Source organism: Antedon bifida, chromosome 2 (assembly GCF_963402885.1).
Source record: "Antedon bifida chromosome 2, ecAntBifi1.1, whole genome shotgun sequence".
Lineage (NCBI taxonomy): Eukaryota > Metazoa > Echinodermata > Crinoidea > Comatulida > Antedonidae > Antedon > Antedon bifida.
This window is the reverse complement of record NC_136227.1, coordinates 5513174-5537571: the sequence shown is the minus strand read 5'-3', so window position 1 is coordinate 5537571 and position 24398 is coordinate 5513174. Positions and strand designations below refer to the sequence as shown.

At 32.7% G+C, this 24398-nt stretch overlaps 2 protein-coding genes across 3 annotated transcripts; both read left to right on the top strand.

Annotated features, from left to right (window-relative positions):
* The first annotated feature begins 462 nt into the window (after nt 1-462).
* On the top strand, nt 463-3266 carry LOC144835355 (protein mono-ADP-ribosyltransferase PARP12-like). The gene is made up of 5 exons (XM_078690440.1): nt 463-609; nt 786-985; nt 1611-1769; nt 2067-2644; nt 3247-3266. The coding sequence occupies exons 1-5, from the start codon at nt 463-465 to the stop codon at nt 3264-3266; spliced, it is 1104 nt and encodes a 367-aa protein (XP_078546566.1).
* Nucleotides 3267-19831: 16565 nt separating this feature from the next.
* Nucleotides 19832-24173, top strand: LOC144835933 (protein-S-isoprenylcysteine O-methyltransferase-like). Of its 2 annotated transcripts, XM_078691064.1 has the most exons (5): nt 19832-20034; nt 21595-21853; nt 22439-22656; nt 23393-23544; nt 23665-24173. In XM_078691064.1, the coding sequence occupies exons 1-5, from the start codon at nt 19837-19839 to the stop codon at nt 23693-23695; spliced, it is 858 nt and encodes a 285-aa protein (XP_078547190.1). In that variant the 5' UTR covers nt 19832-19836; the 3' UTR covers nt 23696-24173. The 2 variants fall into 2 exon arrangements, with proteins under 2 accessions (XP_078547190.1, XP_078547188.1); XM_078691062.1 differs by having other exon boundaries at nt 23393-24173.
* Nucleotides 24174-24398: the final 225 nt, after the last annotated feature.

Below are 24398 nucleotides of genomic sequence, written 5' to 3'. Positions count from 1 at the left end.
GTTCATAAATTAACTAATTAATAGTCAGTGTCTTCCTGTTTAAAGTCACTTTCGTCTTTTACAACAGCAAATAATTTTAGATTTGTTAGAGTTTAGAAAATATGCATTTTTATTTGGAACACCTGATGATTGACGAGTGATTTTAATCACCTTATGAAACAATCTGTATTGTTAATTAAATAAAATGTTGAAGATTAACTCGATTCATTTTAATTATCGATGTTACAAATTCCTAAACGTTTTAAATAAAGTGTGTTTTTAATCAAATATCTGTCCTTCCCTTACTTCTACCATGGACCTAACTAATTTATAGATTATCCTTCTACAAAATAAGTTAACTTTAATAACTGCAAAAATAACATTCATTTTAAGAAACCTTCTATTCTGGGATCCAATTTGGTTAATTCTTTATAGCAATGCCTCTCTTTTAAACCTTTATACAGATCTGTGAATTTTAATGACATGCATGTATCGGATGGGATAACATACAATTACAACGTCCGGCGCCTTGAGGTCGAAGGTGGCGATGATAATTTGAATGCTGATCCAATATCTCGTTGGACATGGTATTTTAAGGATGATGAAAGATGGACAAAATATAGTAAAAAGGTTAGTTTTAATAATCAACTCAACAACAAGTTGATTGTTGAGTCTATGAGTAGGCCCAATTGTGTATGTCAGTGTTGGGAAAAACCATCGACTGGTACCTAAAAACACACTATTAGACTGTCACCATTGTTTAAAACAACAACACCATCACATTGTTTTCTATTATTGTAATACAGAACGCAGACAAAGTAAACAAAGCTTATGAAAGTGGAGGTACAACAGTTTACTTTGAAGCTGGTAATCAACAGTACACTTTGAACTTCTCCGATATGTCCCAAATCAATCACTTATACGAAACTAAAAGATATGTTTGTCGAAGACCAGTGAAGCAGATAAAATCAGAAGATGTTGAGAAGTACAGAGAAGAAAAACCTTGGTAGAAAACTATATTGTTATTGTATCATTCATTTGTTTTTGTATCTCTGAAGTCTCAGATTTAACATCAACTTACAAAATTCTGAAATATAGGCCAAGTGGCTCTGTTTAGTCAGTAAGCGGAATATGTCGTATTTCTCCCATTTAAACACATTATTTGGATAAATACAGCGTTTGGCCGGTCAACTTATTACCTCCATTGGATTGCTTTGCTAGATCTTAAATGGTGCGCGTGTGGTAGCAACTCGACGATCAATTTTTACCTAATAATTAGCTTTCCTTTCTCTCTTTCCATCGGAGTTGTAACGTTTATGATAGTTGACAAGTGTGGGGCCGCTCCGACCCAGAATAAACAAGTTTTAAAACAGATAATTTGTCTCGGTTGGTTCTTTTATGGGGTTAATAGAGGACTGAGATGAGATTTTACATTTCTAGACCGTATCGTTTATCAATGTTAATTGATGTTGCTGCCTTGTTTCAATGTAAATATGCAGTAAAATTTACTCTATGATGTAACCACTTATTACAGTGGTGACCCCACAATATGGCTTCCTCCAAGTAGCACTATCCATCTTTAGCATATTAGTGCCTCACCTTTCAGTAATATGTATCATCTTGCATTGCAGGTTACACAACAAAACACATCGACTTGTTACTGTTAGTGAGGAAACAGATAGTGAAGAATACAAAGAAATATCTGAATTATTTCAATCAACTCTTCCAGATGGAGCAATTACACAGCTTGAGCGGATTGAAAATGAGATATGCAGGGGAGCATTTGCAAGGTATTTTGAAATATAATTATTATTATTTGAATTTTGTTTTTAATTGTGGTATATTATTATAATTATATTCTAAACTATACCATTGGTCAATAGTTGAGTGGTCTGATTTTGAAGAAGAGTGCACTTTCAATTGAGTTAAGTTGTTTTCAGTCCTGGTCGATATAGCTATAGCTAAGCAAACCTTAAGATGAGTTTGTTGTGTTGGTAAAGATAAATATCCGTCTATTGTTATTTTTTCTTGTACGTTATATTTTTTTTTTCAAAAACAATTAAATTGTGATTTTTTTATCTCACAAGAAAAAATGATGCCATGGTAAAGAGAAACTCTAACAAAAAGGTTGAAGAGCTTCGACTGTTTCATGGTACAACGCAAAATAAAGTTGAAGATATCTGTCGTGATAATTTTGACTTCCGTTTAAGCGGTACACGAGTTGGTCATATTTATGGACAAGGAGCTTACTTCTCAAAGTCAGCAAAGTATTCCAATGATTATGCTCAACAAGACAGTGTTGGTGTACAGAGAATGTTTGTTGCAAGAGTTCTTGTTGGTAGCTACACAGTTGGTGAAAATGATATGCCCCGACCGCCGTTTAAAGACATTGTAGATAAGTCTAAGGGGTTCTATGATTCTTGTGTTGATAATGTCGATAATCCAACCATTTTTGTAGTGTTTGATAACGATCAGAGTTATCCAGAATATCTTATTACTTATACCATTTCACCGCATAATGCCCACAGTAACCGATATTCAACAAGAAACTCTTCGAACCAACCACCTTACAGTAACCCATACTTAGCAAGAATGCATAGCTTATCTACCAGTCCTTCTCCGACTACTTCTTTAAATTCAATCCAACCATCTAACAATTTGCGAAGTGGGACCATCAATCACGATAACTTAATATACTGTTTTTATTCCATGCTTATTATTTGCCTTACCCCATTAACAATCCCATTATTCGTTAAGTTAATTGTGTTTACTTTTATTCTACTTTCTTTTCTGATTCCATTATTGATTCAGTTAATCTTGGGTTTTCTCATTGTTTATGTTTGTTCGAGTTTACTTATTTGTCTATTCCAATTAAGCGATAATCCTGAATATCTTTTAGGCCTACACCTGTTTTTGTATTATTTTATCCTGCTTCTTGTTTTTAAGCCAATTGGTTTTGAGTGCATATTTTGTATTGTTATTCTTATAATGTTTCTTGTATATTATATCCATATTATCAAGTTTACCAAACTAGCCAGGTTGCAAAATTTCATTAAAAATACTAAATTTTATGTCTGGATATACCTGTCTAGATATCATCTAAAAAAACACCTAACCTATGCTGTAGTCACATGGGAGTATTTCGTCACAAAATGGCAGCCAAAATTTAAGAAATTACGATCATTCTGGAAAACACCTCACGTTTAAGAAATAATTGTTATTCAACGATCTTTATAGATATGTATCTCAAAATATTTTTATTTACAGATGAATATCAAGTCCCATGATTGATCAAATACCGGTATGTGATATGTTGGCAAAAACTAAAAAAAAAAGATTTAATGTTGACAGAGTTCATTAGTTTATAAATAATAAGCGTTTGGTGCAGTTATTAATATTATGAATTCTTAAAGATGTATTGTCCCCTGAAAAATAATTGTTTACATTTTTTTGTTGAATATGCCATTTTAATGTCACATAATAGTTATTGACTTTGACCAAAAATTGGATAAAAAAACAATTTTTATTTACCTGAAAAAACTGGAATTTAAAGCAAAAAATGGTCAAATTGGCTGCCAGCCAATAGATTTTTGGTTGAATTTAACCATTTATTATGTTATTTTATATGTGAAAACATTATTTTTTTCATTTTTTTTTTCAACGGAAGTGATTAACTTTATTAAAACTACAAAATAACCTATTCAAAATCTGATTTAATTAATCTTCATTTTTCATGTTTTTGGGGGACAATACATCTTTAAGGGAGTAAAACATTGTTTACCATCTACCTTAAAAAATGCTGTTTCTCAGACCTAATACAAAATATAATAATCATCAATTCGGTCTCAAAGAGTTTTTTCTTCTACGCCTTCGTTAAGTTAGAGAAAACTTATTTACGTTCTTTAAAAGCTGAACTGGATTTAAAATGTTGACAGAATTGCAAGACATTCGGCGTTTTTCCTAATTAAAACTAATAATTTAGTATTAAACATTATAGGCATATTGTTTTGTAATCAATCTGCATTTTATTTCATTGTTGAAGTTAAGGAAGGCACCGTCACTGAGATTTATATCACTGTTATGAAAATATTTACTAAATAAATATCATTATTAAACAATACAATTGTTCATTATTTCCGAGAAGCAAATTGATAGTAATTGGTACCGGGCAGATACTTGAAAAATTGCTGACACATCGGTACCTTAAGTCCTATCTCCAAGATCTGCTTCCAGATAGATGTACATTAAATATAAACAAATTAATAATTAATATATAATAAACAAACTAGAAAGAGACTGATTGGCTGATTGGGTATCGCACAAAACACATGCTTTCCCAAATGTGTCTATATAGGCTAAATGTTTCAAGTGAAAGCAGAGAAAGTTGCAGTAGTGGCAGTAAGTTAGACTTTGTGAACTTACTTAATAATATTAACGGTGGCGGTGGCGTAATTTCAAAGAGAGATTAGATAAGAAATCGAAAGGCTTTGCCTTATTCACTGTAAATGCTATCTTTTGGTTAGGCGATTGTTTTAGATGTTAAAGTCTCCATTATAATGTCGTGACTTCATAATATTTCTAATTAAACAAAATATTTGTTATAATACTGTAGTGGAATTCATGAATATGTTTTTAACAGACTTACTCAGGACATACGGAACTAAATCATGAAATCTTCAATAATATTCAATTAGTCTGGTTCATATTTCCTAGAAAGGATTTTGTAATAACTTTTAGGAAAGATTTCTAGTCTTCATTTATAATATGTTAAATTAAATATGACTTATATTTTTTTCTCTTTTAATTATAACCGTTAACCCTGTATAACCTAACCTTAGTTGAGCGTCACAAGGTCAAAGGTGAAATTAATTATGATGCTCTCTTTGGTCATAGATACTTGATATTATTTGAATAAAGATTGGTTGAAAATATCAGAACTTTCCTCCATTTTGGTTTTTCCCTACCATTCGACCGACTGAAGTTGAATATATGTCCAACTATATTTACCTAAATAATCTTTCTATCAATCAGTATTTCAATTACAATTTAAAAACAGTTTTAATTCCAGATAGTCACCGCCTTTTTCTGAGTGTAACCGCCTACACAATTTGAAATACAAACACATTCTGTAAATCGTAAATACAGAGAAATGTTAATATTTGTGTTTTGCTTATCAAAGATACAGTTCAGTCCTCGAGAAGTACGTGACAACTCGGATGTTTTTATAGAGATTTCAGACTATTTCTGGTTTGTTTATTTCCTATTAAAAAAATATTTGCTATTGATACCATTTGGCGAAATGGCCTTTTATCAATTGCATGGAATATTGATATCTGTGGAAAAGTACGGAATATATAATATAATAATAATTTAACACTTCAGTAACAAATTTTCAATGTGAAGTTAAATTGTTATTATTGTTAAACTGTTTTTATGTTAAGCAGTCTTGTCAACTACTTTATTTTGTATAATTAAGACTCTTTAGGTAGTTCCAATATTAACAACAGCCATTAAGTCGCGTGCTACAATGCATAGTGATACCGGACCGACAGACAGACCGACCGACATAGTGAACTATAGAGTCGCGACTAAAAATGTCAATAATAAAGGAAAATAAATACTCCGATACACAGATGGTTGAAATTGTTATCAACTGCTTACGTCCATCTGACAAAGTATGGATCATAATACTTAAATTTGTTTTTTGTAAGTAAAAATAATTAAATTAAAGTTATGCCTTTTGTATTTTTTTGTAATTATGTATTTTGCTTTTTTTTTAAGGAATGCATCATCAGTGAGATGCATATCGCTAAAATATGTTCTAAATCAATATTAAACTAAAAATACTTTGTAAACTTTCCGAGAAGCAAATTGATAATAATTACCACAAACTTAAGTGGTACCGGATGATTAAAGCACTTGAAAACTGCTGACACACACCGGTACCTTAACGCATATCTCCAAGATCTCTGCTTCCAGAAAGATGTACATTAAATATAAACACATTAATAATTAATATATAATAAACAATACGGTAACACGAAAAAAATTGATTGGCTGATTGTTATTGTGTATCTCACAAAACTACAAAACACACAGTTGCTTTCCCAAATGTGTCTAGGCTAAATATTTCAAGTGAAAGCGAAGAAAGTTGTACCGTGAACTACACACCAGAAATAGGTAAGCCAGCTGTCTGAAACAGTTTAAAGCTACATTCGGTAGTGAATCAAAAGCTTTTTTTTTTAAATTATCCAGTGGCAAACCAGCAAAAATAATACAAATTTGCCGCAAAAACCTGAAAGGAACCTGCACTCTAGCAGTATGTCACTGTCAGACTTTGTGAACTTACTTAATAATTAATAATAACGGTGGTCGTGGTGTAATTTCAAAGAGATATTAAATTTATAAAATAGATTTTGCGGGATATCAATGATTCTTTGTTTGGCTTTATTCAACTGTAACTTCTGTCATGTATGTGTTGGCCTTTTCGTCATTGCTTTGATTGCCAAATATATTGATAGAAACCTACAGTATTCAAATAATGTTGTGACTTCATAATAATTCTATAATAATTATTATTATTGTGAAATTCGCTTCTGGAGAAATTACTTACCCGGGAATTAGTATCAAATCTCATTTTGTCTATGGTTCATATTTTTTTATCTAATCACTTTTAAGGTGGATTTCTAGGAATTAAATAACCTTTAACCCTGTAAAACATTCTTAGTTAAGGGTCACGAGGTCAAATTTAAAACTAATTATGATGCTTACTTTATCTCTTTGGTCGTGGATATTTTATTTATTGAATAAAACTTGGTTGAAAATATCAGAATTTTCTATCTTCCATCTATTTTCACTTAAATAATCATTTTTAATCCCAGATAGCCACAAGGAGGCATACATAATTAACATTTGAAATTCATCAAATTCTGTTAATTGCTGGTGATCCCACAATATGAGCTTAATACCTACTCTTAGGCCATTCGTGTAGGCATCGCAATATACTACTTTCATATTACAGGTTGCACAACCTTATTTAGAAAGCAAACTATAAAAGATATGATAACAATAATTATTTGGAAAACACTTTCATAACAGGACACTGCAACTACGTAGTATTTGTATTTCAGGTTAAACAAACCACATCAACTTATAAGAGAAAACAGATAGTGAAGAATACAGAAATATACAAACTGTTAACGGAACTCTTCCAGTTTGAACGAATTGAAAATGAATCCTACAAGAAAACAGGTGCAAGGTATTCAACATGGTAAATAACTAATACTTAAAATACAAAAACTGTGGTAATTATACAACTAAAACCTTAAGCTATTTCATTAAATCGGCTTCTAAAATTGTACATTTTATTGGTTGATCCGCTCTCTCCAAGCAGATCGCTTGTTGTTATTTGCTATCATTTTCTTACTTCCTCCTCTATGTTGGCACATCATCTCATATAATATATTCCATTACGAAAAACTTATACTTGCCTACCTAGTTGTATGCATTATATTTTTGTTTTTGTCTGGCACTATTTCACTGCTTCGATGAAGATATTTAAAGTAAATCAACGTGTTACATTTTACCAAAATTAGACAAGATGATGTTTTAGGTTAAAGAAAGTTCGGAATATTGTGACCACCAAATAGCCTGCAATATCTATCTTTCCTTGTTTTAATCCTCAATTATTCAATTCTATCTTTTTATTTAAAAGGTAAATGGACCTTTTCAACTACTTATTCAAATACAAACCAACCATCTCAAAGTAACACAAATTCGACAAGTAGATATCGCCCACCTACCAGTCGCTTAAGTAACCAACAAAACAGGAGAAACAATTTTGGAAGACAGAGGAAGAACATCAAGAACAATGACTTGTTATTTTATGCTGTGCTTATTTTTCTTACCGCATTAGCAGTACAATTTTTCGTTTATAAGTACGCTTTGGTTGCGTTTGTTCCACTTTTTGATCTTATCATATTGTTATTTAAGGTAGTTTTAGGTATTATTTTAGTTTATTTTGTTTCCTTTGTATTTTACTTGGTATTCCATCCAACTCAGAGTCCCGTCTCTATACATAGGCGGGTGAAATATTTTTTGTGGAGATGAGTAACTAAAAGCAGTGGGTTATTCGCTCCAGCGCTATAGACGGCATTTCAGATCAATTTAGGCTTACCTAAGTGTTAATGTAACTTTGCAATTATTTACTGTCGTTGAACAGTATCTATATTTATTAAGAAATTGGTACCTTGAAAGAAGAAAAAAAGACTTGCAATCGAATAAATACAGATCAGCAAAAAAATCCCATTAAATAGATGTATTATTTATTTATTTATTTAATCACAGTCTTGTGTAATACAAGACCAGTCAATTCTGATGAGTGAATATATAAAATAACAATATTAAAAATAGACACGGATAAAAAAATTCTGTTTTTTTTCTCTTTTATTGAATTAAGAAAAAACCTTCTTATGCTATTAAATATGAAAATTCTATTCGGAAATGATTCTAACACGAACAAATGTATACATCAAATGCAATATTATAACCCTATCGGAATTTAAAATATGAAATGTTAAATTTAGGCCTATGGAAAGAAAATTAATTAATTAAAAAATAACTATACAAAGAGCAGCATTATACAATGACAAAAAATGTGATGTGCCCATTAATAATATGGACACAATGACGTCATATCACTACCATATTTAGGCATATCACCAAGCACATCACACTTTTTGTCAAACTAGTTTGTTAGTGTAGACAGAGCTTAAGAACAAATAAACATTGATAAGTGGATTGAAAAAGGTGAAGAAACTACTTTTAAAATTTGAGAAAAAATACCGATTCTGTAGAGAGTAGTAGAGAATATTCTTACGGTATTAAGAAAATATTGAGAAAATGTAATTTGTCGAAATTGAAAAATATGTAAATATAAGGAATGAGATAATATATAATAAAGAATATGAAAATTGTAAAAACAAATAATTGTAAAGCGTCTGGTATGTGTTAAAATGAAAAAACCCTAATGATATTTGGTAGAAACAATAGAAATAGAACTGAAGAATATCAGAAGAATGAGTAATCCGCGATTTTTGCATTAGAAATAATTATAACAGAGAGTGATAAATAAAGAACTCAAAAAAGCAAATACATCGATCGATGAATCGATCAATTAATGACAGACCATCAGACCACCGAAAGAGAGTCATGGAAACGATTAGCGTACGCAATGTCTACCCAAGACGAATAGCGTAACGGATGATGATGATGATAGAGAGTGATGCCCGCCCTCATAAGGGCGGATGTATACAAACTAAAGAAACTTGTATTAATAGATATTATACATGTCACATTAAATACAATTACGATAATATATTTTGCAATTATAAAACATTTTATAAGACATAGTTAATAACAAACTAGTGTACATTCACTTCTACAGAATATTATTTACAAAGAAAGGCCGAACAGGAACATACAATAAACAACCAAGCGTTTACTCAGCATTGCCGCGTACTAATCTACGGCCGGTAAATTAAGTAATGTTTTTATGATATAAATTAGTATGAAATACATGTTATTAATAGGATACAATATATTAAATTTAATTAATTTTTTTTTTTACCAGAAACAAGTTAAATATACAAATATTATTAAACTATCCTTCGTGAAAACGCGTAAACACAACAACACGACCGGTAGCGCCCGGTTGATGAAGCGAACTGTTTATTAGGCAGTTGTTTACTAAATAAATTGCATGAAACGAACAATTAAATATCCAAACAGCATTTAACATAATGTTGGAAGGTAGTTGATAACATTTGTTATCATGAAAATACTACCGGTGGTGCAAGCTTAGATTAGTGTGACCGTCACAAAAAGTTGTAGGCCTATATACATCCTGACTTATGTGCGGCGCCCTACCGCATGGACAATATTACAGAGAAAACCGCGGATTACTCATTCTTGTTATATATTCTTTGATAGAACTGAAGCCTGGTTGGCTAATAGTAGGGATTTATATTGGAAAAAATTGGAAATGTATTTACTTGTAAGGTATTTTGTAAGGTTCTTCGCATTGTCTACATCTAAACTAATTATAAGGATCTCTATGGAATAGAAGAAAAGAAAAATAAATTGAAAACATTAATTGGTAAACCACTAAAAGGATTCATTGCATATCTCATAATTGTTGGTATAAGTAACAAAATTGATACAATCTGGAATGCCAGTGAGTTACCCATTTTCATTTATGTAATTTTACTTTTCTTCAGATTTCTCTTTCTCAGAAATGATATACGTTCTAGTTTAAGTTTTTAAAGGCCAAAACTCGATAAGCGAAAGCTTTTATTTTGGTCCTTTGTCTTAAGTTTTGATTTTAAAGATTATTATTTAATTTTGATCAAATTGTTCAAGAGCAATTTCGATGGTGAAATCAGAATATTAAATCAAATAACAAAGATTAATTTTATTAAAAAATGATTTCATTACGGTTTGCAAAAGTGATCATTTATCTTTCGTTAATCCAAGTGAAATAATTAAAGAATAAATTGGGTATATAACAAAATACTATTTTTTAAAAAAAGTGGATAAATTTAATTAAATTGTAAAGCTCTGTCTACACTATCAAACTTTATGTGATAAAAAAAATGTCCTCATATATGGACATGATGATGTCATATATTTGGGAATATCACTACCCTATTTGGGCACATCACACTTTTTTTGTCAAACTTTATGAAAAAAATATCCCGGTAATTTAATTGACAACATTTTTCGAGGTTTGGATTCTGAAAAGCTAACGAAACTCGGCTGGGGGATGAAGGAGCCACCAGGAGCGCCCGCTAGGTCTCCAGAATAAATCAATGCCACCATGAGTCCAATGGTAATGCGTCTCCTAATGATAACGAATAAAATACTGCAGGAGGAAGTAAACAGGTTTGATTAATTATTATTTGGTAATTTCTTCCTAAAACTACTATTTTATAGGTCTACATCCGGAATTGGAATGATTGTGTTTGATTATCGTTGCCAAGCGTGTCCGGTCCTCTGTTTATATAGTATCTGTTTTTCCTGTACCCAGTTAATATGATGGGTGAAGTGACTGAAAACAAGGACGTTAATTAACGATTTAGTCGATTCTAGGTCCAAGTGACGATTTTAGATTCTATATCACAAACACGCTCATTCAAACCTTTATTGGAAAATCGATTTTAGTTGAGAAGGAGGAGAGCGACGACAACATGACGTAATGCATAATTAAGTCATAGGTATAATTTGTCACATAACTGAATCGCCCTACTAAATGGCCGTAAAGCTTTGTTCGCACTAGAGACGCAACGCAATCGAGTTGACCAATCACAAGTGACCGTTAGGATGATCCATCACGTCGTGATTGGATAAATTACTTGCAGTGCGTTCACTTTTTGGTTAATTTCCAAGTACGTACGTAGTTCTACGCTTGCTTGTGAACCTTAAACAAAGATGATTCAGTCTATTTCAATATTACTTTGAATCAAATTGCCATTTTTGTGAGCAATTTGTCACAGTGAACTATGAGCCACAGCAACAGGCCTACATCATTTTAATAAATATTCTAACGAACATTATCTTCTCAGGAATTAAGCCCCTACATGAGAATACTATTGTACGAAAACAGCAGTGTAGTGGCTTGAATATAGATCCTCCATAAGAAATAAAAGAAAACCATCATCAAAAGGTGCAATGCAAAAGGAAATGAGAGACATTTGCCAGGACTATCTGCTGAAAGGAAACTGCATTAATGGCACGTGTCGAAAAAAACATTGTGATCTTCCTTATCAGTGGCAGATGCATGTTAATGGCGTAGGTTGGGTTGATTTTGATGATAAATTAAACCTGAAATTAGAAGAAGGATTTTGTGGAGAAATCAACGATCCTCAGTTTAATGTTGATAATTATACGTAAGTGTTCATCTCTTCTGTATTAGGTGATAAGCATCATACCAATATCAACCAAATAAATCTTTTTTATTTTATCTAAGGCCATTCTCTTCAATTTATTCTATTCGTCGCAGTTCTCCGGAAAAACGCTAAAATCAACATAATTGGGTCAATTTGTTTATAAATATTTGAAGTAAATTGTGCACAATATAATATAGTCGCGTAGTGTATGATTGACCATCATAATAAAAATGGCATGCATCACAATAACTTTCTGTGTGCGCGTACGCCTGCTTCAAATATTACCAATGCTTGAAGATGTATTGTCCCCCTGAAAAAATAATTCTTTAAAAAAATTATGTTGAATATGCCATTTTAATGTCACATATAGTTATCCACTTTGACCAAAAATTAGATCGAAAAAAAAAGTATTTACCTGAAAAAACTGTAATTTAAATCAAAAAATAGTGAAATTGGCTGCCAGCCAATGGATTTTTGGTCGAATTTAACCATTTATTTTGTCATTTTATAAGTGAAAACATTATTTTTTTTAAATGACAAAAAAATCTATTCTATTTTTCATGTTTTTGGGGGACTATACATCTTTAAAATAAACGTTTCATGCCAGACGTTTAATTAACATAGAAATACTGGGGTGTTGTTTTTTGCAACTGTTATACTTATACTCTAAATTATAATTCATGAACGTTGAATGTCAAATGTTTTGCATCCACTGTAGGCCTAACTCTTGGAAATGAAACGTGACCCCTTCCTTTTAAACTTATTATAAAATCTAAAGAGTTATTTTTTAAATTCAACATTTTTTAGATTCAAGCAAAAATAAGTAGTGTGTGTTATTACAGAGTATGGTTGATTATAATTGCTGGAATTTAGTTTTCATGTAAGCAAAATTCACCCCAAAATGTATTTTAACGCAGTCCAGGGACATCCATGTTTAAACCAAGTAGTTATTTGTTATGTCGATTTTATTTTTTTTAAATTTTCATGAAATCCTAAATTTCTACAAGTTACATTTCATTAGTAAGACATTCAAATATTATTATTAAAATACATAAAATAGACCATCATTACCACAACATGAATTATAATGTACATCCCTTTTGTAAAGATCTGTGAGTTTTGATAAAATGTTAAAATTTGATGTGTCGAATGCTACCAAAATTGAGCGTCTTGAGGTCAAGATAGATAAAGATATTTCTGATGTTCATCTGATATCTCCTTGGTTATGGTATTGGAAAGATGAATGTGGAATGTGGATTGAATATGGTGAAGAGGTAAGATTTGAGTAACGTTTTGAAAAAAAGACCCATCGTTCATAAATTATAGTTTCACCATTGAGAAGAATGAACAATCCTTAATTATAGATTCTTATGAGTAAAGAGCCGTTATATAAAACCTGTTATTTTGCTGTTAGTGCTGAAACCTGTCCTTTTTGCACTCTACCATTGTGCTAAACTTTTTACTTACTTAATTTAGCTGAGTTAAAAACCAAAAGTGCATCACAAAGTCATGGATTCATAGAATTACAATTATTTATTAGAGTGATGCACGACCAGACAAAGACAGTGCAGACTTTCAACGATTGTTCAAAGCTTATAAAAATGGGAATGGAAGTTGCACGGTTAAATTTAAAGCGGGTGATCAAAACTACACGCTGAACTTCTCTGATATGAGCCAAACCAATGATAAATACCGTACCAAAAGAGATGTCTGTCAAAGACCAGTCAAACAGATAAAACCAGAGGATGTTAAAGAATACAGACGAAAAAAAGAAAGAGAAATTTGCAAGGACAACCTCAGAGGAAACTGTACTAGTGGCAGAACTTGTATAAAAAGGCATTGTGATCTTCCTTATCAGTGGCAGATGCATGTTAATGGCGTAGGTTGGGTTGATTTTGATGATAAATCAAACCTGAAATTAGAAGAAGGATTTTGTAGAAAAATCAACGATGATCGCAAGTTTTCTTTAAATTCTACCATGTAAGTTAAGTCTCGGTTTATGTCTTTATTTAACAAAGGTAAATTTAGGAGGTGATTAAAATAATTCTATAGTAAAATAGGAAGCATTTACTAATAGGAAGTTGAAATTGCCATCAGTGAAAACTGGCATAGAGTTTAAACCTGCCTGTTAGTAATGGGTATAAAGTAGTTGGCATGCCCAAACAAGCAGTGTGCAATTTGAAAGTAGAATTATTATAGTAGGAATGTATTTTTCATGTCAGCAAAATTACAGTAACTCCAAAACTTAAACAGCTAATTAGATGACTGAAAACAAAAACAGGTTTACTGTAATCTTATTTTTAGGCAAATCTACTATACTACTATTCTGTATTATAATTTATAATCACTTTAATCTTTTACAGATCTGTGAGTTTTGATAAAATGCGTAAATTTGATGGGACAAATGTTACCCCAATTGAGCGTCTTGAGGTAAAAGGCGATGAAGATATTTCTGATGCTTATTTGATATCTCCTTGGTCATGGTATTGGAAAGATGAAGATGGAAAGTGGATTGAATATGGTGACAAGGTAAATGTTTTCAATTGTCAGCTATTAAGTGTGCTATTGCTATGTTTTTAGCGGTTTAATGTGTTTAGCTATAACTTAGTAACATCTTTGTATTTGTTTAAGGAATGAAGGGATGAAGTGATATACAGTATGCAGTTATTTGGTACCCGATAACTATTTTAATTTAGTACTGGTGTGTAGAATACTATAGGCATATGCTCATGATGTTTCCTAAACTAGGCCTATCCATAGCATAGAGCTCACACAAACTACGCAAGCCATTAATAATATGATAAATTAAACAATAATAACAATTATTTGCCTTTGTACTATACCTATCTGGGCATACAGTATAAAAATATGATAATCCTAATAGCCTACTCTTCTGTACTGGTTCCTGGATATCGCTAGAAAAATTGAATACACATATTCACGTTGGAGGGCCTGTGGCTCAAATACTCAGTGTCTACATCTGCAAGTTTAAAATAGGCCTACACAGTTCAAAATAGACACTTTGGTTTGCTAACGGCAAATAAAGAAAAGAGCCTCTATGTCTCTTAGTAGTATTATAGTTGTAGTAGGTCCTACAGTTGTAGTACAGCTGTGTACAATTATATTATTATTACCGTATTAATATACAAATAATGAATTTGTATGAGTGTAGGCCTAATGGTACAAATAATGGCATTCGGTGAATGATGAAAGGTTATATTTCACGAATATAAAACATTCGTTATTTGTTTTATATAAAATAAATAGATTCCTGTCATTTGAATAAGATTGAATAAAAGGTAGGCCTACGCATTTGATTCACATTGAACCAGTAACATTTATTTGTTTTTTCAAAATATATTAAATATAATATTTATTTGTATTTTATAAACACACCTACTTATGTCAACAAACGTCCAAACAATCCTCGGCCTAGCCTAATAATAACTAGTAGCTAGGCTAGAGAGGCAGCGATACCATTTATAAAACTCCGAAAACGATTTTACGTCCTCTGTAGAGATTTTCCTATTAATTAATCAAAAGCAATGTTTTTTTGGTCTAAATTAGTGCATAATCTCTACAAAAAATGTCATCACACTCAATCTTCGCGGCGGAAGTACAAAATAGGCGGCGCTCAGATTGTATTTCAAACTTAATAGTATAAAAAAAATATTTTCCAAAAGCGACATAAACGTAAATAATGCAAACATAATAAAAAAAAAAGAGAGTTACTAAAGACAATACAACTAATGTGTAAAAGGCTATACTTTAAGTGTAATTGAGTTGTTTTTGTTAACATTTTAATATTTTAGTGATGAATTGTATACTTTATATTTATTGATCTTCATCTGCAAGACAAATGGGAAACTTAACATATAAAAAAGAAATATAAAAATAAATATATGTATATTATATTAGATAATTAATTTTCAAAATATCATTGGGCGGTTCAGAATTAATATTGTTGGCGCCTGTGGTGTTTATATTATATACTGTAAATGCAACAACAAAATAAGAGAAACGAGAACTGATTGATTGCAAAAGTATGAAATAAAGGTGAGTGAATCTCACAAAAAATACACAAAATAGTACTATTGAACGACCGTTCAATAGTCCGTACTATTGCACACCATGTGACACACAATCGTCCAATCAGATGACAGGAATTTATTTATATAACATGGATTAACACAATTGTTTATAAGTCTTGCTTTATTATAATTATAATTGTTTATTAGAGTAGTGATGCACGACCAGACAAAGACAGTGCAGATTTTCAAAGATTGTTCAAAGCTTATGAAAATGGAAATGGAAGTTGCACGGTTAATTTTAAAGCGGGTGATCAAAACTACACGCTGAACTTCTCTGATATGAGCCAAACCAATGATAAATACCGTACCAAAAGAGATGTCTGTCGAAGACCAGTCAAACAGATAAAACCAGAGGATGTTGAGAAGTACAGAGAAGCTAAGCATTGGTAATTTGTTTATTATCTTTTCACTTTTGTATTAACTGGAGTCAGATGATTAATTAAGGTTTCGGTATCATGCACCCACCTTATTCCTTTATTTTTTCTATTTTTTTTTTATTTTCACATCTTTTACACATACAAAACAACACATTTAAACAAAAGCAATAAGTAAAGTAAGAAAATAATAAAGCACTCATAACCCATTACCCCTTTAAGCAAGATCTACAATTTTCTTAAATTTGTTAAATATGAACTTAAGGCTTTTAAAATAAGGTACATTATTTTTTATTCTGCAGCATAAATATAATATTTTGTTAAAAAGATTTGCAATACTTGGTGAGCCTTTGTCCCCAAAACTAATTTCATTGTTTAGATTAATTAAATTTCCTGTTAGTTCAAAAAAAAAGGTTTTCAACAATTATCCATAAAGGACGGCACAAACATGTGAAGTAAATTGACTTTCTCTTTTTTCTACATCAGGTGTTGTTAAATTTGAAAAATTATATGTTAAAATTGGTAATACCAAAGACTTTATTAATAATACTTTTCCAATCAAAGATAAACCTTAGTTTCCACATGTTGAGAACGCTTTTTTTCGTTCCAATATATTTTCAAAGTTAAGTGTAGAAAGTTGATTAGCGTTCCCCGAAATATACTCCGAGGTATTGGCTCATCTGTTCTTGGTACAGTCAATTTTAAAATTGGTATTGGTAAAAGTGACACCTTATTTCTTTAATACACATTTACAATTTTTAGAGTAATTATGTTACTATTTATATTAAACATAATATATTAAATAAATATAATATTAGGTTACGTCAACCCACTTTTTGAACAGACAATAGTTATTAGGTGTCTTGTTGTGGACTATAAAAGGCTGTCCGATCCTCATAATGTTGGCAATACGACTTAATTATCTATTATGCATTACCTTGCACAGGGAATGCAGATATCCACTACCAGATTGTTGGGATACAACCATCACAACAAAAACACAAGTTTTACATGCGAGCACCGCAGAATACAAAGAAATATCCGAATTGTTTAAAAAGAGTCTTCCAGAAGAAAAAATAAAACAGCTGGAACGAGTTCAAAATGTGCTGATCTGGGAAGCATTTTCTCGGTAAAATAATATTTAAATATATTTTTCAAGTGTTTCAGCATTTTCAGGACAGTTTAAATTTAGTAAATGTTGAAATTCATGTATTTCGGCTTAAGCTTCATGAAACCTTAAAGAAACATTTATGGGCGAGAGGAGTACAAACATTTTTTTTTTGGCGTACAATTTTAAGTCAAGTGTCAATGTTTGCGCAGGAATTTAAAAATGTATATTATTTTTACTATCTTTTCAACAATTTTCTTAAATTTGTTTTTTTATTTAAGGCAAAAAGAAGCCATGATGAATGAAAACAATTGTAGAGAGGTTAAAGAGCTTCAACTATTTCATGGAACAACTACAGATAAAGTAGAAAACATCTGTTGTCAGAATTTCGATTTTCGCTTGGGTGGTACACGAGTTGGTCATAAGTATGGACATGGAGCTTATTTTGCAAAGTCAGCAAAGTATTCCAATGATTACGCTGAAAAAGACAGTGCTGGTGTAAAGAGGATGTTTGTTGCAAGAGTTCTTGTTGGTAGCTACACAGTTGGCACGAAAGAGATGCGCCGGCCACCAGTTAAAGACCCAAACAATGAGTCAAAGGGCTTGTATGACTCTTGTGTTGATGATGTCGCTAATCCAAGTATTTTTGTGGTGTTTGATAACCATCAGGTTTATCCAGAATATCTTATTACTTACATAGAAACTCCAAAACCTATTCCAACTCCAAAACCTATTCCAATTCCAAAACCTATTCCAATTCCAAAACCTATTCCAACGCCAAAACCTAAAAAACAAGATAAAAAATCATGCATATGTAACTGTATGTAAGAATTACAAACGTTACAAACGCTACAAAAAATAAATTGCTTTTATTTTTTGTAAAATTGTAAATCATACATCATGATTATATACAAGCCTAACTAATAAAATTAATAATCATCCAGTCAGAAATGTTATATCTCCGATGTAGGCCTACCCCCTTCAACCTGTGACAGATAAAAGGTGCCATCGTCATATCTTTTTAGTCGCGTGCAACGCGATTCTACAGCTCACTATGTCGGCCGGTTGGTCGGTCGGTCGGTAAACACTAACTTGAGCACCTAACGCGACTGTAGCCATGTATTTAGCCTTGTTCTAATTCTAGGGAGGAGTTAAGCAGTAATATAATGTAGTACGTAAGCACTTTGTATATAATGTAACATGCAAATATAATAGATTACATCTATAAAGCTGACCTCAAAATAAAAAAAATGATATGGTCCTGCTTTTAAATTTCTGTTGCTTTAAATTAAAACAAAAGTGTAAGTCAAACAAGGAGTTGTTGCATTAATGTAATATGTTTATTGTTACATACAAATTATTATTACCCCAGTCATTTTTTGGATCAAACACGTATGGAAACATACTCCCATAATAATGCAGCTAGTATTCAGAGCAAAGTTGTGTCTTGATCTAAGTCTAATTAGCAATCATGTAGGCCTACTTCTTGGTCACACACAGATGGTGACCAGAGTAACTAGTAATCGTTTACCAGCGGATGAGTTGTTGTATCAATATTATTTTATGACTTATCATAAATGATCTATGTATATCAAACATTGTATACTTTCATCATCATGGAGGGTGATTTAGTTTTGTTGTGTTATAACAGTTTTGCGGTGGTTATGTTGTTATTTTGCTTTTGCTGTTCTGTTTTATTGTGTTGTTGGTTTTGTTGTGTTATTGCTTTTGTTGTTATTTAGAATTATGATTATTATAATAGCTAAGTATGTAATTAATAGTTCCATGGAGTCGGGATTGAAATAAATGAATCCATGTGTATAAATAATTCATACTTTAGTCGGAAACACGTCATGAATTCATGTAAAACGTGTAATAAATTCGTCTTTGATTTCAATTACTGTGTTACTGTGCTCTATCTATGGAAAGGTTAATTTACGATTCGTCGAAATTATAGCTAACTACAGGCTAATAATAACAATAAATGTCTATTGACTTACCTACAATAAGGTTTATGGCCTTACTATACAGTATACGTATCCGACGAATATGTTACAAATAAATAAACGACATCATTCTTACATTTCCAGCATTTGATGTAGTCACTTTCACGTTAAATTCAAACCCTCTGGCCTTTCTCGCCTCCTCAGCAGCTCTCCTTCAGTGTACATTTTCATATTATGTGTGTTGTTATTGGGCCACCTGCATTGGTACAACATACCTGTACCATAATACCACCTGTGTACTTTTTTTTCTCCGCGAAATTGCAGGGATGGTCAGTACGTACTTATTATTTTTAAAAACTCCAGAGGGCAGTATTAGTAATGGCGGTAATTCCAATGGAAGGAAGGGTGAGCCTCCGATGGTTTTGTCAGGGGGCTGGGACATTTCTCATACCGTTTGCTGTCGATTTAGTTAAACCAACCGAAAGCAAAATAAATAATTTATACAGTGAATACAAATTAATGGGCATATTACTTTATGTTGCAGTAAATTACGTGTTGATGTTTGTAACCCTAAAACGATATGCCAACCAGGTAAGTTCGTGGACCATTCCACGACAACGTACGTGTCTGTCGGGCGATCAAAATATATTTATACCTTACTTCACTTTCCGAGGTCGGCCTAGGAATAAACATTTCGGATTGCATTGCATCTACTACTACTACCACTAGGCTAGCCTCTCTAATCTAACTCACTCAGACCTAGTAAGTGGGCTACTGTTTACTAGCCTAAAAAGTGCAGTATTATAACTATAAATAACAGGGCCGTAACCAGGTTTGACGGCGGGGTGGATCGTTAAGTTCTTTAGTGGAACCCAGGGGCGGATCCAGGATGTTGAAATAGGGGTGGCGTAGCTTTGCGAGCGAAGCGAGCAAACATTGGCTGGGGGCCAGGGGGCCGCCAAGGGCCCCCGGTCGGGGTCCAGGGGCCGACGGCCCCTGGAAATTTTGACGTTCTAGCGCATTGTAAGTCGTTTAAAACGATTTACAAACATCTCATAATGTCATTTACCAAACACTCTAAAGCTCGCAAATTACGACATGTGGAACATGCAGCTGATACTTACCTAGGGTACCAAATGCAAGCTAACAACTTGCCTGTACTTTACGCCCCATACGCCCCCGCTAGATCCGCCACTGGAACCATACCCTCGATTTTTTTTTCTCTATAGGCCTATGGCCGCAAATCGCATTTCCGGCTATTCTCTTTTGTTTATGAACTATAAGTTGGTGTAATTACCAGCCCACAAATTTCAATTGCCGACCTTATATTGTCAGAGGACGGCATTCTCTTGCCGACCGAAATTACACTAGATCCCTCCTCCTTTCAAGCCTCCTAGCAACAACATGGTACATTAGGGATCGTATCATTGAGACTTTAACAGGCATATTCACCATCATGTGGTGTTTAGGTAAAAAACCATGGAATTAAGATGATCTCTGAATTCACTCAACCGTTGCATCTTGCACTTGCGTGTGAGCTGCATGCTTTCTCTATCAAGCAGCTGGCTGGGCACGTCACACGCACGCGGAGACCTGTGTAGGGGAATACCCTGTTATGTCAAGCAAACAACTATGCTCTGTGTACAGCTCGCTAGCTCCAGAACCACGATGTTCAGCAGTTATCAAATAGAACTTATCTTGTAAATTTTAGTGTTAGGTTTTTATATTTTAGTTAAAATATATATATATATATTAATTAAATTTATTAATGCTTGACTAGGCCTGTAGTGAACAATCGTTGTGTTGTGTTAGTATGCCCAGCAAAAAAAAAGTGGGAGGCCAAGCGGAACTCGCTGTTCAGCGGGGGGATCGTACGATCCCCCCGATCCCCCCCTGGTTACGGGCCTGAATAAGATAGGGAGATTGAGTTGACCCAATAATACTGGAGGAAAAATATGCCTAGTAGGAGGCTAGGGCTTAATAATCCCCAGCAAAAAAAATCAGAAAATGTATGTGTTTACCGTTAATTAAATTAATTAAACTTTGATCCATTAATAAGATTTGGAACAAAATTTCCATCGTATGTAAATACAACTTAAACTGAAATCATTTCAAAGTAATTAAATTATTGATTACTTATTTCATCTTCAGATAGCCGTAAGAGCATGTATGCTCGGAGTGGTATTTGGCTTAGGCCTAACACTAGGCATTCAACCCACCTCATGGAGGATATTTGGCTGGTACTGGTCTCTGCTTAGCTTCTTCCACTTTTCAGAATATTTCTCAACATCTATTTATAACTTGGACAGTTTAACACTTGAGTCGTTTCTACTGAGTCAGAGCGTTGCATACTACTTGGCAGCTATGGCAAGCTGCTCAGAATTTATAATAGAAATATACTTTTTTCCTGGTAAGTTTATGGTAATCAAAGCATTAAAAAAACAATCTCTATAGATTTTATAGTTATTTATGTACAGTATCATCATTTCAGCCAATGTCAGGGCAAAGGCCTCCAAAAAAACTGAACCCATCCTTTTCTGAAGTCCTGTTGCACACATCCAGAGGCATAAGCTGTTCTCGGGGTGCGACAATTGCAAACGAAATACTAGGGCTGACATAAGAAAATTTTGAAAAATAGAGCTGCTAGGTCCCCAGAAATTGCACTTATACATTGATATATGAAACAAAAGTGTAAGTCTACGGGACCAGCCAGCCCACCATGGTTGGGCTGGAGCTAAGAAAATGTTGAAATATCAGGCCTTTTTGCCGTTGCACCCCAGCCCCTTCCCCACAGACATCCAGGGCAAATGCTACAATCTCCTGTAATTACAGATCGAAATAATAGGAATTCTAATTGAAGACTAATTTACTTTACACTTGTTTACCAACAAAAACAATGATATGGGAGAGGAGTGAAGCTATGCTGTGATTAATGGGATTTGAACTCTGACCCTAACATATTACCATCAATCTATAACTATATTTCTTATTTCAGGTTTAAAAAATTACTGGTATATAAGTTATTTTGGTCTACTACTAAGTATTGTCGGTGAAGTCATGCGGAAAGCAGCCATGTTGACTGCCGGTAAAAGTTTTAATCATTATATTCAATTCGAGAAGGCTAACGATCATCATCTAGTAACGCACGGGCTGTATTCATGGTCACGGCATCCAGCATACGTTGGTTGGTTTTACTGGAGCGTTGGGACGCAGGTATAAACAATTAATTTACTTTTAAGTGACTGATTGGACAAAATGTGGAAAGATAAATTAGAAAGTCTGTAACAGATTTAAACACCGAAAGAACTGCAGCACACACCTATAAACAAAAGTCTAGTTCAAAGATGGCCATTTGGCTTAATATTGGTAAAGAGAACAATATTTTGGCACACATGGCGTGTCATACCTATACTTGAGCTACAAACATCAACACATCCTCTGGTGGTGCTATTTAAATAGAAACAATATTAACTACAGACTACTAAGTTACCTATACGTCCAGCCCATAAATAAATTTTAAAATAGTGGCACACATGGTGTGTCATACCTATACTTCAGCTAGTCCATCAAAACACCCTGTGGTGGCGCTATTATTTAAAAAGAAACAATAACTAGACCCTAAGGAGCCCATAAAAATTGTTTTCAATAGTGGCACACATGCCGTGTCATACCCATATTTAAGCTAGTTATAAAAATATAAACAGAAACAATACATATAGACATGTGGCAAGTCTACTGAAGCTCCGTCTACACTATCAAACTTTATGTGTCAAAAAAATGTGATGTGCCCATATATGGACTACCATATTTGGGCACATGACACTTTTTTGTCAAACTAGTTTGATAGTGTAGAGAGCTTTAGGGAATCTCGCTTTTCCCTGGTCTACTAAGCTGAAACAATATATAAATAAACTTATATTAATATCCTATTTTATCTGTATTTTTTTAGATCACGCTATGCAATCCATTGTGTTCGATAGGCTTTGCATACACATCCTGGAAGTTCTTCAAAGAACGTATAGAAGACGAAGAGATCACGTTATTAAACTTTTTCGGGGAGGAGTATCTTGAATATCAAAAAGAGGTACCAACTCGTCTACCCTTCATATCGGGATATAAACTACAATACTAGAACATAAAAGAAGTACCAACTTGGCTACCATTCATGTCGGGATATAAATTACAATACTACAACATAAAAGAAATACCAACTCGGCTAACCTTCATATCAGGATATAAACTACAATACTAGAACATAAAAGAAGTACCAACTCGGCTACCCTTCATATCAGGATATAAACTACAATACTAGAATATAAAAGAGGTACCAACTCGGCTACCCTTCATACCAGGCTACAAATTGCAATACTCGAGCACTTTTATATATGAACATTCGTGCAGCCATTCTACTGTACTGTATTCCACTAATTCGTTTTTATACCATACTTTATTCCAAAAATTCATTTTGAATTTAAATTAAGTATTAATTAACATTGCAAAATAGTTTGTATATAGCTAAGTTTCTAGTTTGTAAGTTTGTCAAGAACAAAAATTATGTAATATTTGTTTACAGTCAGGTTATTCATAAATTCTCTGTATCTGGACATAAAATAATTTATAGTTATTTTTTTCTGATCTTGATTTTTTTTTCAATAAATACAAATTAATGAGAAAAAAACATCAAAGAGGTATAAACAATTACAGTATATATGAATAAAAACACATTAAAATTAATATATTGAATCATAGGATAATATAAAAATGAAAACTTTGTAGTCATGTGCACATTTATGCAAGACCATAGCCAGGAAAGGTTTAAACTCATTTTCCTGAAGTGCCCTTTTCAACTATACTCGTCATGTGCGATCATGCTGCAGTGCGTCCGCCGTTGAACACACGAGAATGTCTGCTGTACGCCCGGTAAACACATGGAACATTATGTTCGTCCGTTAAAC

Bases quoted from the DNA above. Each gene is read 5' to 3' on its own strand.
- LOC144835355 (XM_078690440.1), top strand. From the start codon at position 463: ATGCATGTATCGGATGGGATAACATACAATTACAACGTCCGGCGCCTT. The intron at 986-1,610 runs GTAGAAAACTAT...CTTGCATTGCAG, and splicing joins TACAGAGAAGAAAAACCTTG to GTTACACAACAAAACACATC. The intron at 1,770-2,066 runs GTATTTTGAAAT...TTATCTCACAAG, and splicing joins TGCAGGGGAGCATTTGCAAG to AAAAAATGATGCCATGGTAA.
- LOC144835933 (XM_078691064.1), top strand. From the start codon at position 19,837: ATGGAAGGAAGGGTGAGCCTCCGATGGTTTTGTCAGGGGGCTGGGACA. The intron at 21,854-22,438 runs GTAAGTTTATGG...TTCTTATTTCAG, and splicing joins AGAAATATACTTTTTTCCTG to GTTTAAAAAATTACTGGTAT. The intron at 22,657-23,392 runs GTATAAACAATT...GTATTTTTTTAG, and splicing joins ACTGGAGCGTTGGGACGCAG to ATCACGCTATGCAATCCATT.